The 13,184-nt window shown below is 30.0% G+C and overlaps 2 protein-coding genes across 3 annotated transcripts in view; one reads left to right on the plus strand and one right to left on the minus strand.

Moving 5' to 3' along the window:
* LOC105830594 lies at positions 1-8,550 on the minus strand. The gene is made up of 8 exons (XM_012670044.3): positions 8,324-8,550; positions 7,869-7,973; positions 7,706-7,771; positions 5,208-5,326; positions 4,410-4,685; positions 4,097-4,304; positions 1,264-1,484; positions 1-1,196 (listed from the first exon to the last, which is right to left on the minus strand). The coding sequence occupies exons 1-8, from the start codon at positions 8,363-8,365 to the stop codon at positions 203-205; spliced, it is 2,031 nt and encodes a 676-aa protein (XP_012525498.1). The 5' UTR covers positions 8,366-8,550; the 3' UTR covers positions 1-202.
* Positions 8,551-11,032: 2,482 nt separating this feature from the next.
* The window catches only part of LOC105838379 (S phase cyclin A-associated protein in the endoplasmic reticulum), a 65,399-nt gene continuing 63,247 nt past the window's right edge, over positions 11,033-13,184 (plus strand). The window contains exons 1-2 of one of the 2 annotated variants that reach the window (XM_012683899.3): positions 11,033-11,398; positions 12,399-12,636. In XM_012683899.3, the coding sequence (XP_012539353.1) occupies positions 12,426-12,636 (211 nt within the window). In that variant the 5' untranslated portion in view covers positions 11,033-11,398; positions 12,399-12,425. The remainder of the gene's footprint in view (positions 11,399-12,398; positions 12,637-13,184) is intronic. The other variant, XM_012683900.3, reaches the window with a different exon arrangement.

The raw sequence follows: 13,184 nt of genomic DNA on the forward strand, positions 1-13,184 counted from the left end.
TTTAAATTATTAACATCATAATTTAATATAACAATGTTCTTACAATGTTAACGTAAACTATATTAATACAATAAGTTTAGTTTTTTTTCCGAGAAATACGGTTGTGCTATTTTAGAAAGCCTATACCAGTATTGGTGATCTATTTAAGACTAATTGAAAAGAATTATGGAAAATTAATCAGTTTCAAATATCAAAAACTTTATTATTGAGGATTTTCATTATCTTCCTTATTATCACTTGTATCATCTATGATTTCATCTTCAGAATTTTCACCACTTCCTATAAATGTTTCTTCATGAAGAAAAGGCGGTGGTAGATTCGTGATAAATTGCATGGCTTGGGTTTTGAGAAGAATTTGTGACAAAGATGTAACGGATTCTTTATCTCTATTTTCACAGACTTCAGTGGATGGTGTATCAAAAATGTTTTGTTTCAACTCTCTTACAAGATTTTCTTCATTTAAGCTGTTGAATTTTCCTTGTATAGACGAATCATTTTTAATTTTGTAAATAGCAGAATTTTTTTTCTTGTAATTTGAATTAGTGCTGCTTGACGTTGACCATATGCAATAAGGAGGCATTGGCGGTGGAGCAGGTATAAACTGGCAGTTCTTGTTGTCCTCGGTATTCAATGTAGGATCTGTTGATATATTTTTATATATACGTTTTAGTGCCTTGGACTCTCGTTCGGACATAGATCTATGTTTATCAATTAAGGCTTCTTTTAGTTCCCTCATAAAATTTTTTTTAAGAAATTTATCCAGCTTTTGTTGCTCTAACAAATATTCGTTCGTATCTTCGTCCGATGGTTTTAAATACTCCTCTTTAATATACTCTTCAAATACCTCGTCAAGGATTTGTGGATCTGAATCGATTATTACTGGCAAATCAGTATTCTGATTTATCATAGTATCATCGACTACAAACTGATTGTTTCTCGCATCATTGAATTTCGATCTTGCCATTAATAGAACAACAAATTCTGCCAGACTTTTCGCCGTGTCGATCTCTTTGAAAGCTTCATCCAACTTTTGCATTAGTGTATTCGCTATTTTATGATCCATACTCATATCCTGGTTAATACAGTCGTCAATATCTTTAAATATTGAAAAAAATTGATTGTAGGCTACTTGTAGTTTGTATGATGCCAAATCTAATTGGACAGTTGGATCGTGCCATTTAGCTCTGTCCTGTGTCCTAACAAGAAATTTCTTTTGTAATGTTACTCTTGGAAATAAATATAAACACATATTTTTTAACTTACTTATATCGAACTGGTTCTGTTTTGCAAGTATGATATGCATTCATAATCTCCGATAATTTAACTTTGTAGACTGCCAATTCTTTAGTTAAGATATGAATTATATGGGCTAATTTTGCTTCAGGTATCTTTTGGCAAGAATACATCCAAGTACTACTATCATATGCAATAGCTAATAAATATAACATTTCTGATTGTATCAGAAGATAGGTATGATACAATTTCTATAAAAAGTAATAAATATTGCAAATATATATTATAAAATAGTTACAGATACAAAATATACAACTGCTATTTTTCCAAATGCAATATTTGGAAAACGGTTATGTCAAGTATTAGATCTATATTTCTAGCTGGAAAAAAAGTTAAAATTTTGGAGAATAAAGAGCAATTGTAAAAAATAGGATAAAAAGCAAATTTCTTCTTTTACATTACTTATATGTACAAGCAATTGAAAGATGTGTTCTGTTAAAAGAATATTACAATACAGGATTATAAATGTTACTTTGAAAAAATAATGTTACCATTATCATTACTTAAAAAGAAATAATTTGTTACTTTTTCATACTGCTGAAAATATTAGATTTTAAAACTACATTATTTAATAATCAATATTAAAACTTTAAACTTTAAACTATATAATAAATTTTTCTTTATATTAAATTTATCTAATAATTTTTCAAATTTTTCCTTTACATTATTTTTAGTACATTTATTTCTAAAAAATTTAGAATGTAATTCACAAACGAACAAATTTTATCGATAATTTTTATGAAACATTATTTTTAAACATTAATATACATTTAAAATATATTCTAATATTTACTGCTAATACAAAAAATCTATAATTCACGTACATGTTACAGACTTTTTAGTACTAATAAAGATGATTGAAATGCAGTCTAAAATGTACAAAAGTACAAAATATTTAACATTTATAATATGAAATATGAAATCAAAATATAAAGCTGAATAAAATTTATAGTTGTATTTTATATTGTACATAACTTTTTATCTAGCTCTATTCCAATTACAGCACTGAAGAAATATGTGAATCTATTGAATAAATATAAACATAACATGGAATTAAATTAATAGTAAGAATAACGACTAAATTTGTTACTGTAACAAATGTAACGATATTAGCATTACTATACAGATAGAAAAAAGGAATAATCCTTATTAAAAAAAAAACTATAATGGCGTTACAAGTAATGCATTATTTTCCCATCTTGCAATACAACTTTCTATTGGGCATTATTCATAAGTATTATATAATTTTACTCTAAAAAGAATAGAATTTTTAATTAAGACTTTTGTTCACTTACTGCGGTCATTTTGCATTAATGACATCAAAGAGAAATACACCATAAAAATTCTTGCAACGTATATTAAAATAAAAATGTTTCTCAATAATAGTATTTTTAATTAATAGAGCAAATTTGTAGAAAACTTGTAAATATATCTTTTTTGTTAAAGAGAGATGATCAATAAATAATTTTTATATGTAAAATTAAAATATATCCAAATAAAGATGAAAATAAGCATACAACACTGATTATTGCACACTACATTGATCGTTGTAATTTTGTAAATTGCAACGCAACGTTACAAAAACATTGCAGAAATATAAATTCACGATATACCAGCATACTTGTAACAATTTAATGTTAATATTCGGAAACGTTGCAAAATTAAAATTTCATGATTTAATATTATTTTAGTAATAAAATACTACATTAAAATAATTTTTGCAATATTTGAATACAAAAGATGTTAAATGACAATCGACTTCCGTTTAGATCATACTGGCAATAGTACTAAATGTACAAAATAAAAAATGTAAATAAAAATATTTAACTAAAATATAGTGATATATTAATTTTTATAAAATAAAAATATTCTTGGTAAATATCTATAAGTGCCACTCCCTCGAAAACGCAAGTTTTCTTTATAACAATCAATAAAATTAGCAATCAATGAAATTAGTATGATGAAAAATAAAATGTATAATATAAAATGATGCTGATAAAAGCAAACGGCGCGGTCAACTCATTTTGAGTATTCTCGGTATAAGAATTACAATTGTTGCGCGATTCTCTATTGATCTCATATTGTGACATAACGTACTCCCTGATTGCAAAGTCCAAAGTATACGCAGGCAGAGAGGAGAAAAGAAAGATATCCTGCATAAGAGGGAAAGAAGAAAATGGATAAGAGTTAAAGAGTATCTCTAGTTAAGTCAATTACGAGTGATTTGGAAATTAATTTCAATCCAACAACACTAATGTATTAACAGTTCGCAATATAATTGCAATATTGTATTATTGTAGTAGGAGATTGTTATATGGATGTAATTTTCAGTATTGTATTCAGTGCTGTATGGATGATTTTTGGTTTAATATATAAATTTAACAAAATTAAAAACGGGAGTCTTTTTAATGATATATTTTAAGACTACGCCAATTATTTTAAATATTAATAATAAAAATTTTTTATTAATAACATAAAAAAAAACTTTTAATTAAATATAAAAATATTATACTAAAAATAAAAAATAACATTGTACGTCACAAGAATAATTGAGCTTTTGGACATATTGTGTTGATTTTTTACGCATGTGTGTATGTGTGTGTGTATATTTTGTGTCGATACATGTAATGTAATTCTTTTTTCCATCGATTTAAATTTAATCGCCACTGTTAACGCGAATTTGGCAATTGAAGCAAAAGTCTTAAAGACAACAAGTAGGTTAATCTCTTATTAATAAACTAAGTATATTTTCTAACTGTTCACATTATTTTGTATCTTCTGTATTATGAAATTGTTTATTTACCCTTAATATTTGATTGTTGACTTCACCAGACACTTCAAACGAGTCATGTTCGAATTTCGTGAATAGATTCTCGCTAAGTGCGGTTGATGGCAGCAATTTTGCAATTGACAATGAACATTTGTAATATATACAGGAAATATTTTTCATAAATTTTATTAAATTATCCTTTAGAGATTCCAGATACTGCAATTTTTCACCTAAGAAATGACTAGTACAAACAAACAAATAAAATAATATTCTACACTTAAATTTTTATGTACAAAAACATACAGAATATAAAAATCTTTTATTTATACAGATTTTGTATACTTACGAAAATTGTTGGAGACACGTTTCAAACTCCAATTTCATTGTGTGATCATGTCGTAAAATCTTAAGGCTGTCTTTACAAATAAGAAAAAGTTCATTTTGCAGCAATATAACCTTCTTCAAATTTCTATTTGCATAAAAGCGTAAATATTTCATATAACCGACACAACAAATTGCCGATGACGCAAATAATATTGGTAATATTTTGTGTTCACATAATGAAACATATGTTGAAGACATTAATGCAGTCACAAACATAATTAACTCTTGCAGTGTTATTCTGCAAATGAATAATTTAATTATTAAATCAGTAACATCAGCTTTAATATATATGAAGAAAGGTCAAGAAGGCTGTTTTTGACCACGTCAGAATCACTTCAAATTGTATTATTTTGTTCCTCTCAATGAAACTCACAACACATTAGAATCATTTGTTGTACAAATAATTAGGCATTGAGAATGGGGCACCCTTAAATGTCAAATTTATATGGAATATCACGTATAGTCACAGTGTCTGCATCATTTCACCTGTTATCAATGAGCCCTCATCGTCGAGCTTCCTTAAAAAAACTACTTTTACATATATATAGCATAAAATATGTCAAAGCAGTCATCTTACCCCTTTATCATCACATTGAAATCAAACTTTGTATTAATCGGTATATTTTATATAAACGGCCTTACTGACATCTCTTTTTTTACAAAACGCAAGGAATATTTTATGAATATCAATACAAAGAGTGTTTTATAAACTATTTTTTACGATCGTCTTTCTACAATAATTTTAAAATTATATAATTACTTTTTAGAACTGTTAGAATTGCACTTTGTTAGAAAGCTGTTAACTACAGAAAAATGATCATTGAACAGAGCCTCCGCATTCAAAATAACTTTTAATTGCTCTTCAGAAAAGCTCTTCTCCTGCAAAGAGTAAATAGTAGGAATCAATTATATTCATAAAAGATGCATAGTTATAATTATCTGGAATAGATTCGGTTCTTCTTGAAATGTGTCATTAAACATAAAAATCCAAAAGATATTTTTCTTATTGGATTAAATTTGAAATTTAAGAGATTAAACAACTCTTTGAAATATTTAAACACACAGTTATATAGTATGAGTATCCCTCTAATTATAATAGTTACATTCTGAGACTTCGGTCATAAATCAAATTGATCGTAAGTCATGAATAGCATTTATATTTCATATAAATTAGACATTCATCCAAAATAATTATTTTATTATTAAAAATGATTATTTAATCATCTTAATCTATATTTAGGAAATAAAAATAATTTTCTCAAGATTTTAAAAATATTATGTCATTCTTAATATATTTGTTATTATAAAATTAATATTTAGTTTAAACAAGATTAACTTTAACAAGTGATAAAAACTGTTTTTTTTCTTAAAATATTATTCTTAATATTTAAATTATAAAATTAACTTATATTTCACAAAGATTTAAGAAAATCACCTGGTTTAAAGGATAAAACAAATCATTGAATCCAAGTGGTGTATATTATATTTGGATTCTATTATATTTGTGGAATATAATAGGGTGGAATATTTTAGGATGATTAGCAAATGTTAGGCCTCTCTGCTTTTACACATATATGGATCATTATTTTGAATACGTAAAGGTCTGTATGAATCATGAAAATTTCAATGAAAAAGCTCTCTATTATGGATTTAACAATGTAGAGATTAAAGAATACATTATTGAATCATGCGACATCGACAAATAAATCACTAAATCTTTCGTTATATCCTCTTGATGTTAGTGGTTGATGTAAAAGACACACCAAAGTCACTGGCACTAATTATGGTCAATCGTTTTTTCTTAATTCTGTTCAAGAACTGCTACTAATTTACGATAATTTATCTAAAAAACTTTCTGGAATGGTGTGTAGGCGGGCATAGAAAATATTTCAATGAAAATTTAAATGTATCCATTTGGCGTTTAACACTAAACATCCATAGTAAACTCCATAGTAAAGTCCATAGAAGTCTTCTAAAAATTATTGGAATAACAATACTCATGTCGCATCTCTAAAATTATATATGCGGTTTAAAAAAAAAATGAAAATCATGGGATGATTTGTATAAGTTCAAAATGTAAGATATTTGGGTTGAGATGCGATGAACGTGAGATCGAGTTCAGTGTATCGCAAAAGAACGACCTGAACAGTACAACAGACAAATCATCTTAAATCGATCCTAACTAAGTTATGAGAAGAATGAGCCCTTTTAAAGTCCAAAAATTGCTGAATAAAAATACTGATTGTTAAATACAAAAAAATTGAACTGAAAACTTTAATGAGTTTTTTGAAACAGGTTTTTTTTAATTTGCAGAAAGTGCAGAAAGAAAACGATTCAATGTAATGACTTACGCTTTTGGCATGTTAATTACAACTATTTCTTTCTGTATAATAAACTTGAAAAAGTAATGAATTTTTTAAAAATAATTTGGAGTAATTTAATGGGAAAAATAATGATCCAAGGATAAATCTTTTTTTTACACAAGGATGTAACTTTAATAAAATTTGATTAAAAAAAAATTTTGTTAGGTTAGAGTATGCATTTAATATTAATTACAAATTAATTTATATTTTTACTTCAAACAATTTTTGGCTGTACACTATCAACAATTTGATGAAAACTAATGTGCACACATCTACTGATACTGTTAGTCTCAGCTATTTCAAATTATTTTTGTATATGAAAATTTACATTTATTTTCTAAAGCATAAGTAAAATATAAATAAAAATTTGAAATTTATACCTATAAGCATTTCTTTATGAAAAATTCATGAATGTTGATAATTTTTGTTAAAAAAAATGTGGTTGATCAGTTCATTATAATCTATTGATTTTTAGTCAATTGCAAGCATATCGATTGTGAATTTGAGAGTTCAAAAAATAGCTGTAAATAGAGATATTTGTACATTAGAAATTATAACTTTATTTAAATTATTTCTCTATACATTTCACCATTTCATTGATAATTACTTGAAATCAAAGATAAGCGTTATCTTTGGGAAGTTGTTTTATTCATTAAATATCAAATTGGACTATAGAAAAATTTTTTTTATTTTTATTTCAACAATATTTCGAGAAGAATCGAATTGGTCTAACATAGGCTGCATTCCGATATTCACTGCCAGTACTGAAAATCTATAGTTTACGTCACATACATTGTAGAATTTCAATACTGGCAGTGAATATCGGAACGCAGCCATAGTTGTCCATTGTCAGTACGTTAGATAATTATATAATTAGATTCAAAACAAGGATTACCTGCATTATCCAAGAATAAAGAGAAAACAATTTTGTATAAACATTTTTTACCATGTTTTTAATATTCTGAAACAATCATATAAAACAATTTTTCAGAAACATATAATTTATTTTAAAAAATGTCAATCTCTTATGTTCTACAAATAATATAAAAATTCATTACTATATTTAAATAATGTCTCTGTTCATGATGTATTCTCCTGGGCATAGATATACTTTCAAAGTCTGTGTAACCTAATTTTAAAAGATGCTCGTGAAGAGCACTACCCTGTAACATAGATAAAAACAAAGTTTTTTTGAACATCCTTTTTGTTACCCTTAATCAATTATAATTATTTTATACATTATTTTTAATTTATTATTTTATGTGTTATCTTAAACCACATATTCCTGTGACTGTTTGATAATGAATAACGTATCTCTATCATAAGAATTAAACATTTAAAGAAATTACATTATCAAAAAGAAAAGTTTTCCAATATTTTTTTGTTCCAATAGTCATTGTGAAAGTTTTGGCGAAAAATATAAATTTAACCTTAACCTTGTATTTAGAATAAATGTAATCACTTTAAAATCAACATGTAATTTAAGAAATTAAGGAACAAATTTATATCGTACTTTTATCACAAGATCTTCGTCTTCCTCGTCGATGGCATGCATCTTCAATCGTTATTATTTTAATTCATTATAAATTAATTGCAGATATAAATTGATTGTTCTTTGTCGCTGCACTATTGCACTGATGCACTAATAGCATATGCAATGGTCTGTTCTTTCTAACTGCACTGTTGCACTGATGCAATAAGTTAGAATGAGAAAAAATATACTTGTCTTACTTTAACTTATTGCACCAGTGCAATAGTGCAGTTAAAAAGAACAGGCCAATAGAATAGACAAATATACTTTTTCTCATTCTATGGGCCATCACACACAGGCTGCGTTCCGTTTCAACGCATGATGCGCATAATGCATTGTTCATCCTTGTTTAACGTTTGACAAACAACAAGGATGAACGATGCATCATGCGTATCATGCGTGAAACGGAACATACCCACGAAATGACATAAGCTGCATAAGCATAGCATAAGACCGTTGAACCAATCAGTTCTCAGCATAAAGTCGCCATATTGATATACATAAGATGCTTATTGGCCTAGAGCTCTTATGCTATGCTTGTGCAGCTTATGTCATTTGGGCCGATATTCATAGTCGAATCTTATTCAAGACCCATCTTAAACACGATCTTGAGACATCAATGGCCGCGGTCAGCAGACACAACTGTTGAGTGAGCGCTCAGTGATTCTTTAATATGGCCGGAATTCATAGTCGAATCTTATTCAAATTCCAGCTTAAGCACGATCTTGAGATGTCAATGCTGTTATTTCATTGGTTAAGTAAGTCTCAAGTCGGCTCGAAGCTAGACTTAAGACAATGCTTGAGCTTAAGATCGATCTATGAATCCCGTCCTTTGATTGGTTAATACCTTTAGATCTAACCTATCATATTAAAGAATCACTGATCGCTCACTCAACAGTTGTGTCTGCTGAACGCGGCCAATGCTATTATTTCATTGGTTAAGTAAGTCTCAAGTCGGCTCGAAGCTAGACTTAAGACAATTCTTGAACTTAGGATTGGCCTATGAATTCCGTCCATTGAACTACGTAGTCAAATATCTATGCATCCCGTAGGCAATGTGCTTGACTTTTTGAGTCTCTTCTATGCTATGTCCACGATTATTTGGTTCTGCTATAGTATAGCAGATCCAAATTGTTGTAAAAATTTTGTATTTTGTATACTCGCACGACGACTAATAGCACTTCACTTAATTGGCACTCGCGATATTCTACCGAACGTATCCTCTTCGAGCAAATACTTCACTCGAAACCGAAGGCAAACGCACGATGCCGCGCTTTAAGCTGGTCACACACACTTTCCGTAGAACGTAACAGTAAGATTTCGACATGTTGGATTGGGCGACCGTAACAGTAAGCGACTAAATCAAGTACGTGATTGGTCAAAACCTTACTGTTACGTTCTACGGAAAGTGTGTGTGACCCGCTTTACAAATGAATACGACTTCTGTTACGTACGATCTCACATGGCTCGCGTGTCGTCTGTTAGCGCAACGGCACTCTAAACACAACACCATACCTGCGCACAATGAATTCTGAATACGCGAGACACGCACGGAGTCAACAGTACGTCTGACCGGCGCTGGAGTGGCGTACGTAATTGCTGGCAGACAGACTCGGCGGTACTCGGCGCTAGTCGGCGCCACTCAGCGTTGCTAGGCGACCGACTTGTTGACTCGCCGCGCCTGCGCCGCTGCCGCCATGTTGCTCCGTTGCTCCGCGCTTCAGTCACGTACGCCACTCCAGCGCCGGTCAGACGCTCTGTCGACTCCGTGCGTGTTTCTGCGTGTCCAGAATTTATTGTGCGCAGGTACGGTGTTGTGTTGAGAGTGCCGTCGTGCTAGCAAACGATACGCGAGCCATGTGAGATCGTATTCATGTCCAAATCGCGGCATCGTGCCTTCGGTTTCGAGTGAAGTGTTTGCTCGAAGGGGATACGTTTGGTAGAATATCGCGAGTGCCAATTAAGTGAAGTGCTACTAGTCGTCGTGCGAGCATACGAAATTTTCGAAACGAATTTGTCTCCGTTCGTTGTATCTCGGCGCGTAATTTTCATTCAAATAGTTTTTTCACCGCTTTTCTCGGCCTGCGTTTCCACGAAGTTACGTGACGTCACGCCACTTTGGTGCCATGTTGATTTTCGCCGCCAATTAGACGAGCCGTCCTTTTCACGTATTTTTTCAAATGTAACGGTCGCGCCAAGTAAAATTCTCGCGCGCGATTTACGTTTTACTCGTGTGTGATATATTATTCGTAATATCGGGATTGCCGAATAAAGTATCGGGCAACCGTTATTAATGTGCGATTCGAGAATAGCAGGATGATGTCAGCAGAAACCGGCATCCATGGAGCGACTCGGTATTCCGGAAAAGGAATGTAGCAGTAGCAGCAGGAGCAGCGACAGCAATTGGTGAGTGAATTTTTATCAAATTAATTAATTAAATTTATATAATGTATAGGTAAGTGGTGTTACACATTTATAGAACACGATTATGCACATTTGCATAAAACAGATTTAAAATATTGTAAAATTTACGGGTATAGCAGAACCAAATAATCGTAGACATAGAAGAGACCCAAAAAGTCATACACATTACCTACGGCATTCATAGATATTTGACTACATAGTTCAGTGTGCACATTTTGTGCACATAGAGGCGCTGATGGATGAAAACATCTTAAAACGACGCGATGACCGCTCTCAGGTTCTTCTCTGCTTAAAATAATGTAAAAATAAAAGTCGATTATAAATAAATATCAGCCTATAAATACTGCTTAATGTCGAACTGTCATTTTTTAATAATACGTCGTATGCGCATGCGTTTTGTATACTGGTAATGTGAACGATAAAGGTAGATATTTTCTCTTTTTTTTCTTTATTATAGAAAAGATGCATCCATATATATAAAGTATATGGCCGCGAACTCTGTGTTTACACGTTTTGACGTGTGACTTCGCATATGAGACTTTATTATATTTTGTGAATGTCACTTACGAAAAGTAATCGTGCGAGGTGCGGGCAATTGTCTAGCGATTTTTCGTAATATCGTCTGATCAAAAGGTGAGTTGCACGTGATGCGTATGCGTACTAAATGCAGATCAAGCTTCACAGCGGTTGACAGAATGATACTTCGAATCGTTGGCAAATAGTATTTCGTGCGATTCACGAATGTTGACTATGCGGACCGCAGTTTCTCAGTGTCATTAAGGTTTCTTTGGACGCTGACTCTGTATTCATTTTGGATCTTCGTGTATATGTTGCATCACAATAAGATATAACCTTGTGACATCGTCTTCGAGCGTGCATTAATAATCGAGTTTACCTTGATTTGTATATATATATTCGAGGTCTTCATTGATCGAACTATTTATTTATGATATTTCATAATTTTAATATTTTTAAAACTTTCATATTTATAAATTTATAAACATTTCTGAAAAAACTTAGTACTTAAGATAACTATTATATAGGAACGGATTTTTGGGATATCTAAAAGAGATTAACATTAAGCTAGCAGGAATATGTTATAAAAAGCAAAAAAGCCCTTCTTCCCAAAAAACAAAAATAAAAATACAAAAAACTTAATTTGGACTTAATTTTTATCATTAAGAGAGTTAATACTTATATTGATTCATTCTTCACGAAGCAACTTCTAAGTTGCGGTACAATTATAGCGTCTTGATTGTGAAGATATTGACTGCTTCTGCTCGTAACAAAGGAAATTTTATTTTTAAGCCTAATAGAAATAAGAAATAATTTTGGAATTAAGTGAGAATATAAAGTTTGAATCTTTACATCTTGACGATACAAACTATGGTATATCATTATTATTTAACTTATATCCAAATTATTACTTATGATTCTATTCAGAATTTGATTGGCTCATCACATTTTATTGAGCTCTGATAAACTCAGATATTTGTAAGTTGTTGGCTTAGCTTAAAGGTAAACAATGATTGTATACTGCACGTTTATTTATCAGTGCAAGACATTGTATCTCTTGATAGCCATGTGTTTGCCAGTTTTAAAGATCTGTCTTCTTCATATATCATTATTCTAGATATTTAAGGAAGACATTCAGGTAAATATGACAGACGTCAGGCTGCTTATTCAAGAAGAGGGACGCACGGCCAGGAACCTGGTAACCTTTAATGTACCTGTCGGCACGAATAACATAGAAAAAGTTACAAAGAAACCACCCAGTGTGCCAAGACAAATGCAATCAAGTTCGACGAAACGATCTATGAAATCAACGACGAGAGTAAGGTCTGCTTCTACGGGTCGTGATAAAAAGTCTGGTGAGACAGCCTTCTCTTATAATAATTTTTCTATTTTTTAAAGCAAAAATTGCACAATGTACCTTTGGTCAAAAGTAATAGACATCTAAAATAAACGTTCCAGTGACCAAATATGTATTTATGTTATAATATCAAAATTTAATAGTAATTTTTTAATATATTTAAGATTATATAATTACATTTTAATATTATAGTAAATATAAAACATTAGAGAGATTAATAATAGCAAGTTTTTGTGTAAGTGTCCAGATATAAATACATGTTAGATCACTACACGTTTACCTTATAAGTTTTTTATTTCTCATTTATTTAGAATTTTTTAATTACATTATTTTATATTACTGACATTTATAATTTAAAGGATTCCTGAAACAAAAGCTAATTTATATTTTAATTTTTATTTAAATGTTGTATTTAAATCTTTCCAGTTGAAAGTATTTAAAAAAATACAAGATGTCTAATATGTTTAATCAAAGCTGTATATTAAGTGCATTTTTAAAACATTGATAATTGTGTTAAATATACTTTTATATTGTAAATAGCATATA

The sequence above is a fragment of the Monomorium pharaonis genome, chromosome 3 (assembly GCF_013373865.1).
Source record: "Monomorium pharaonis isolate MP-MQ-018 chromosome 3, ASM1337386v2, whole genome shotgun sequence".
Taxonomy (NCBI): Eukaryota; Metazoa; Arthropoda; class Insecta; order Hymenoptera; family Formicidae; genus Monomorium; species Monomorium pharaonis.

Excerpts from the sequence above, each read along its gene's own strand:
- LOC105830594 (XM_012670044.3), bottom strand. The coding sequence starts at position 8,365 with ATGCATGCCATCGACGAGGAAGACGAAGATCTTGTGATAAAA. Across the intron at positions 7,772-7,868 it reads AGAGACATTATTTAAATATA|AATATTAAAAACATGGTAAA; the intron begins GTAATGAATTTT and ends TGATTGTTTCAG. Across the intron at positions 5,327-7,705 it reads TTTATTCTTGGATAATGCAG|GAGAAGAGCTTTTCTGAAGA; the intron begins GTAATCCTTGTT and ends TACTCTTTGCAG.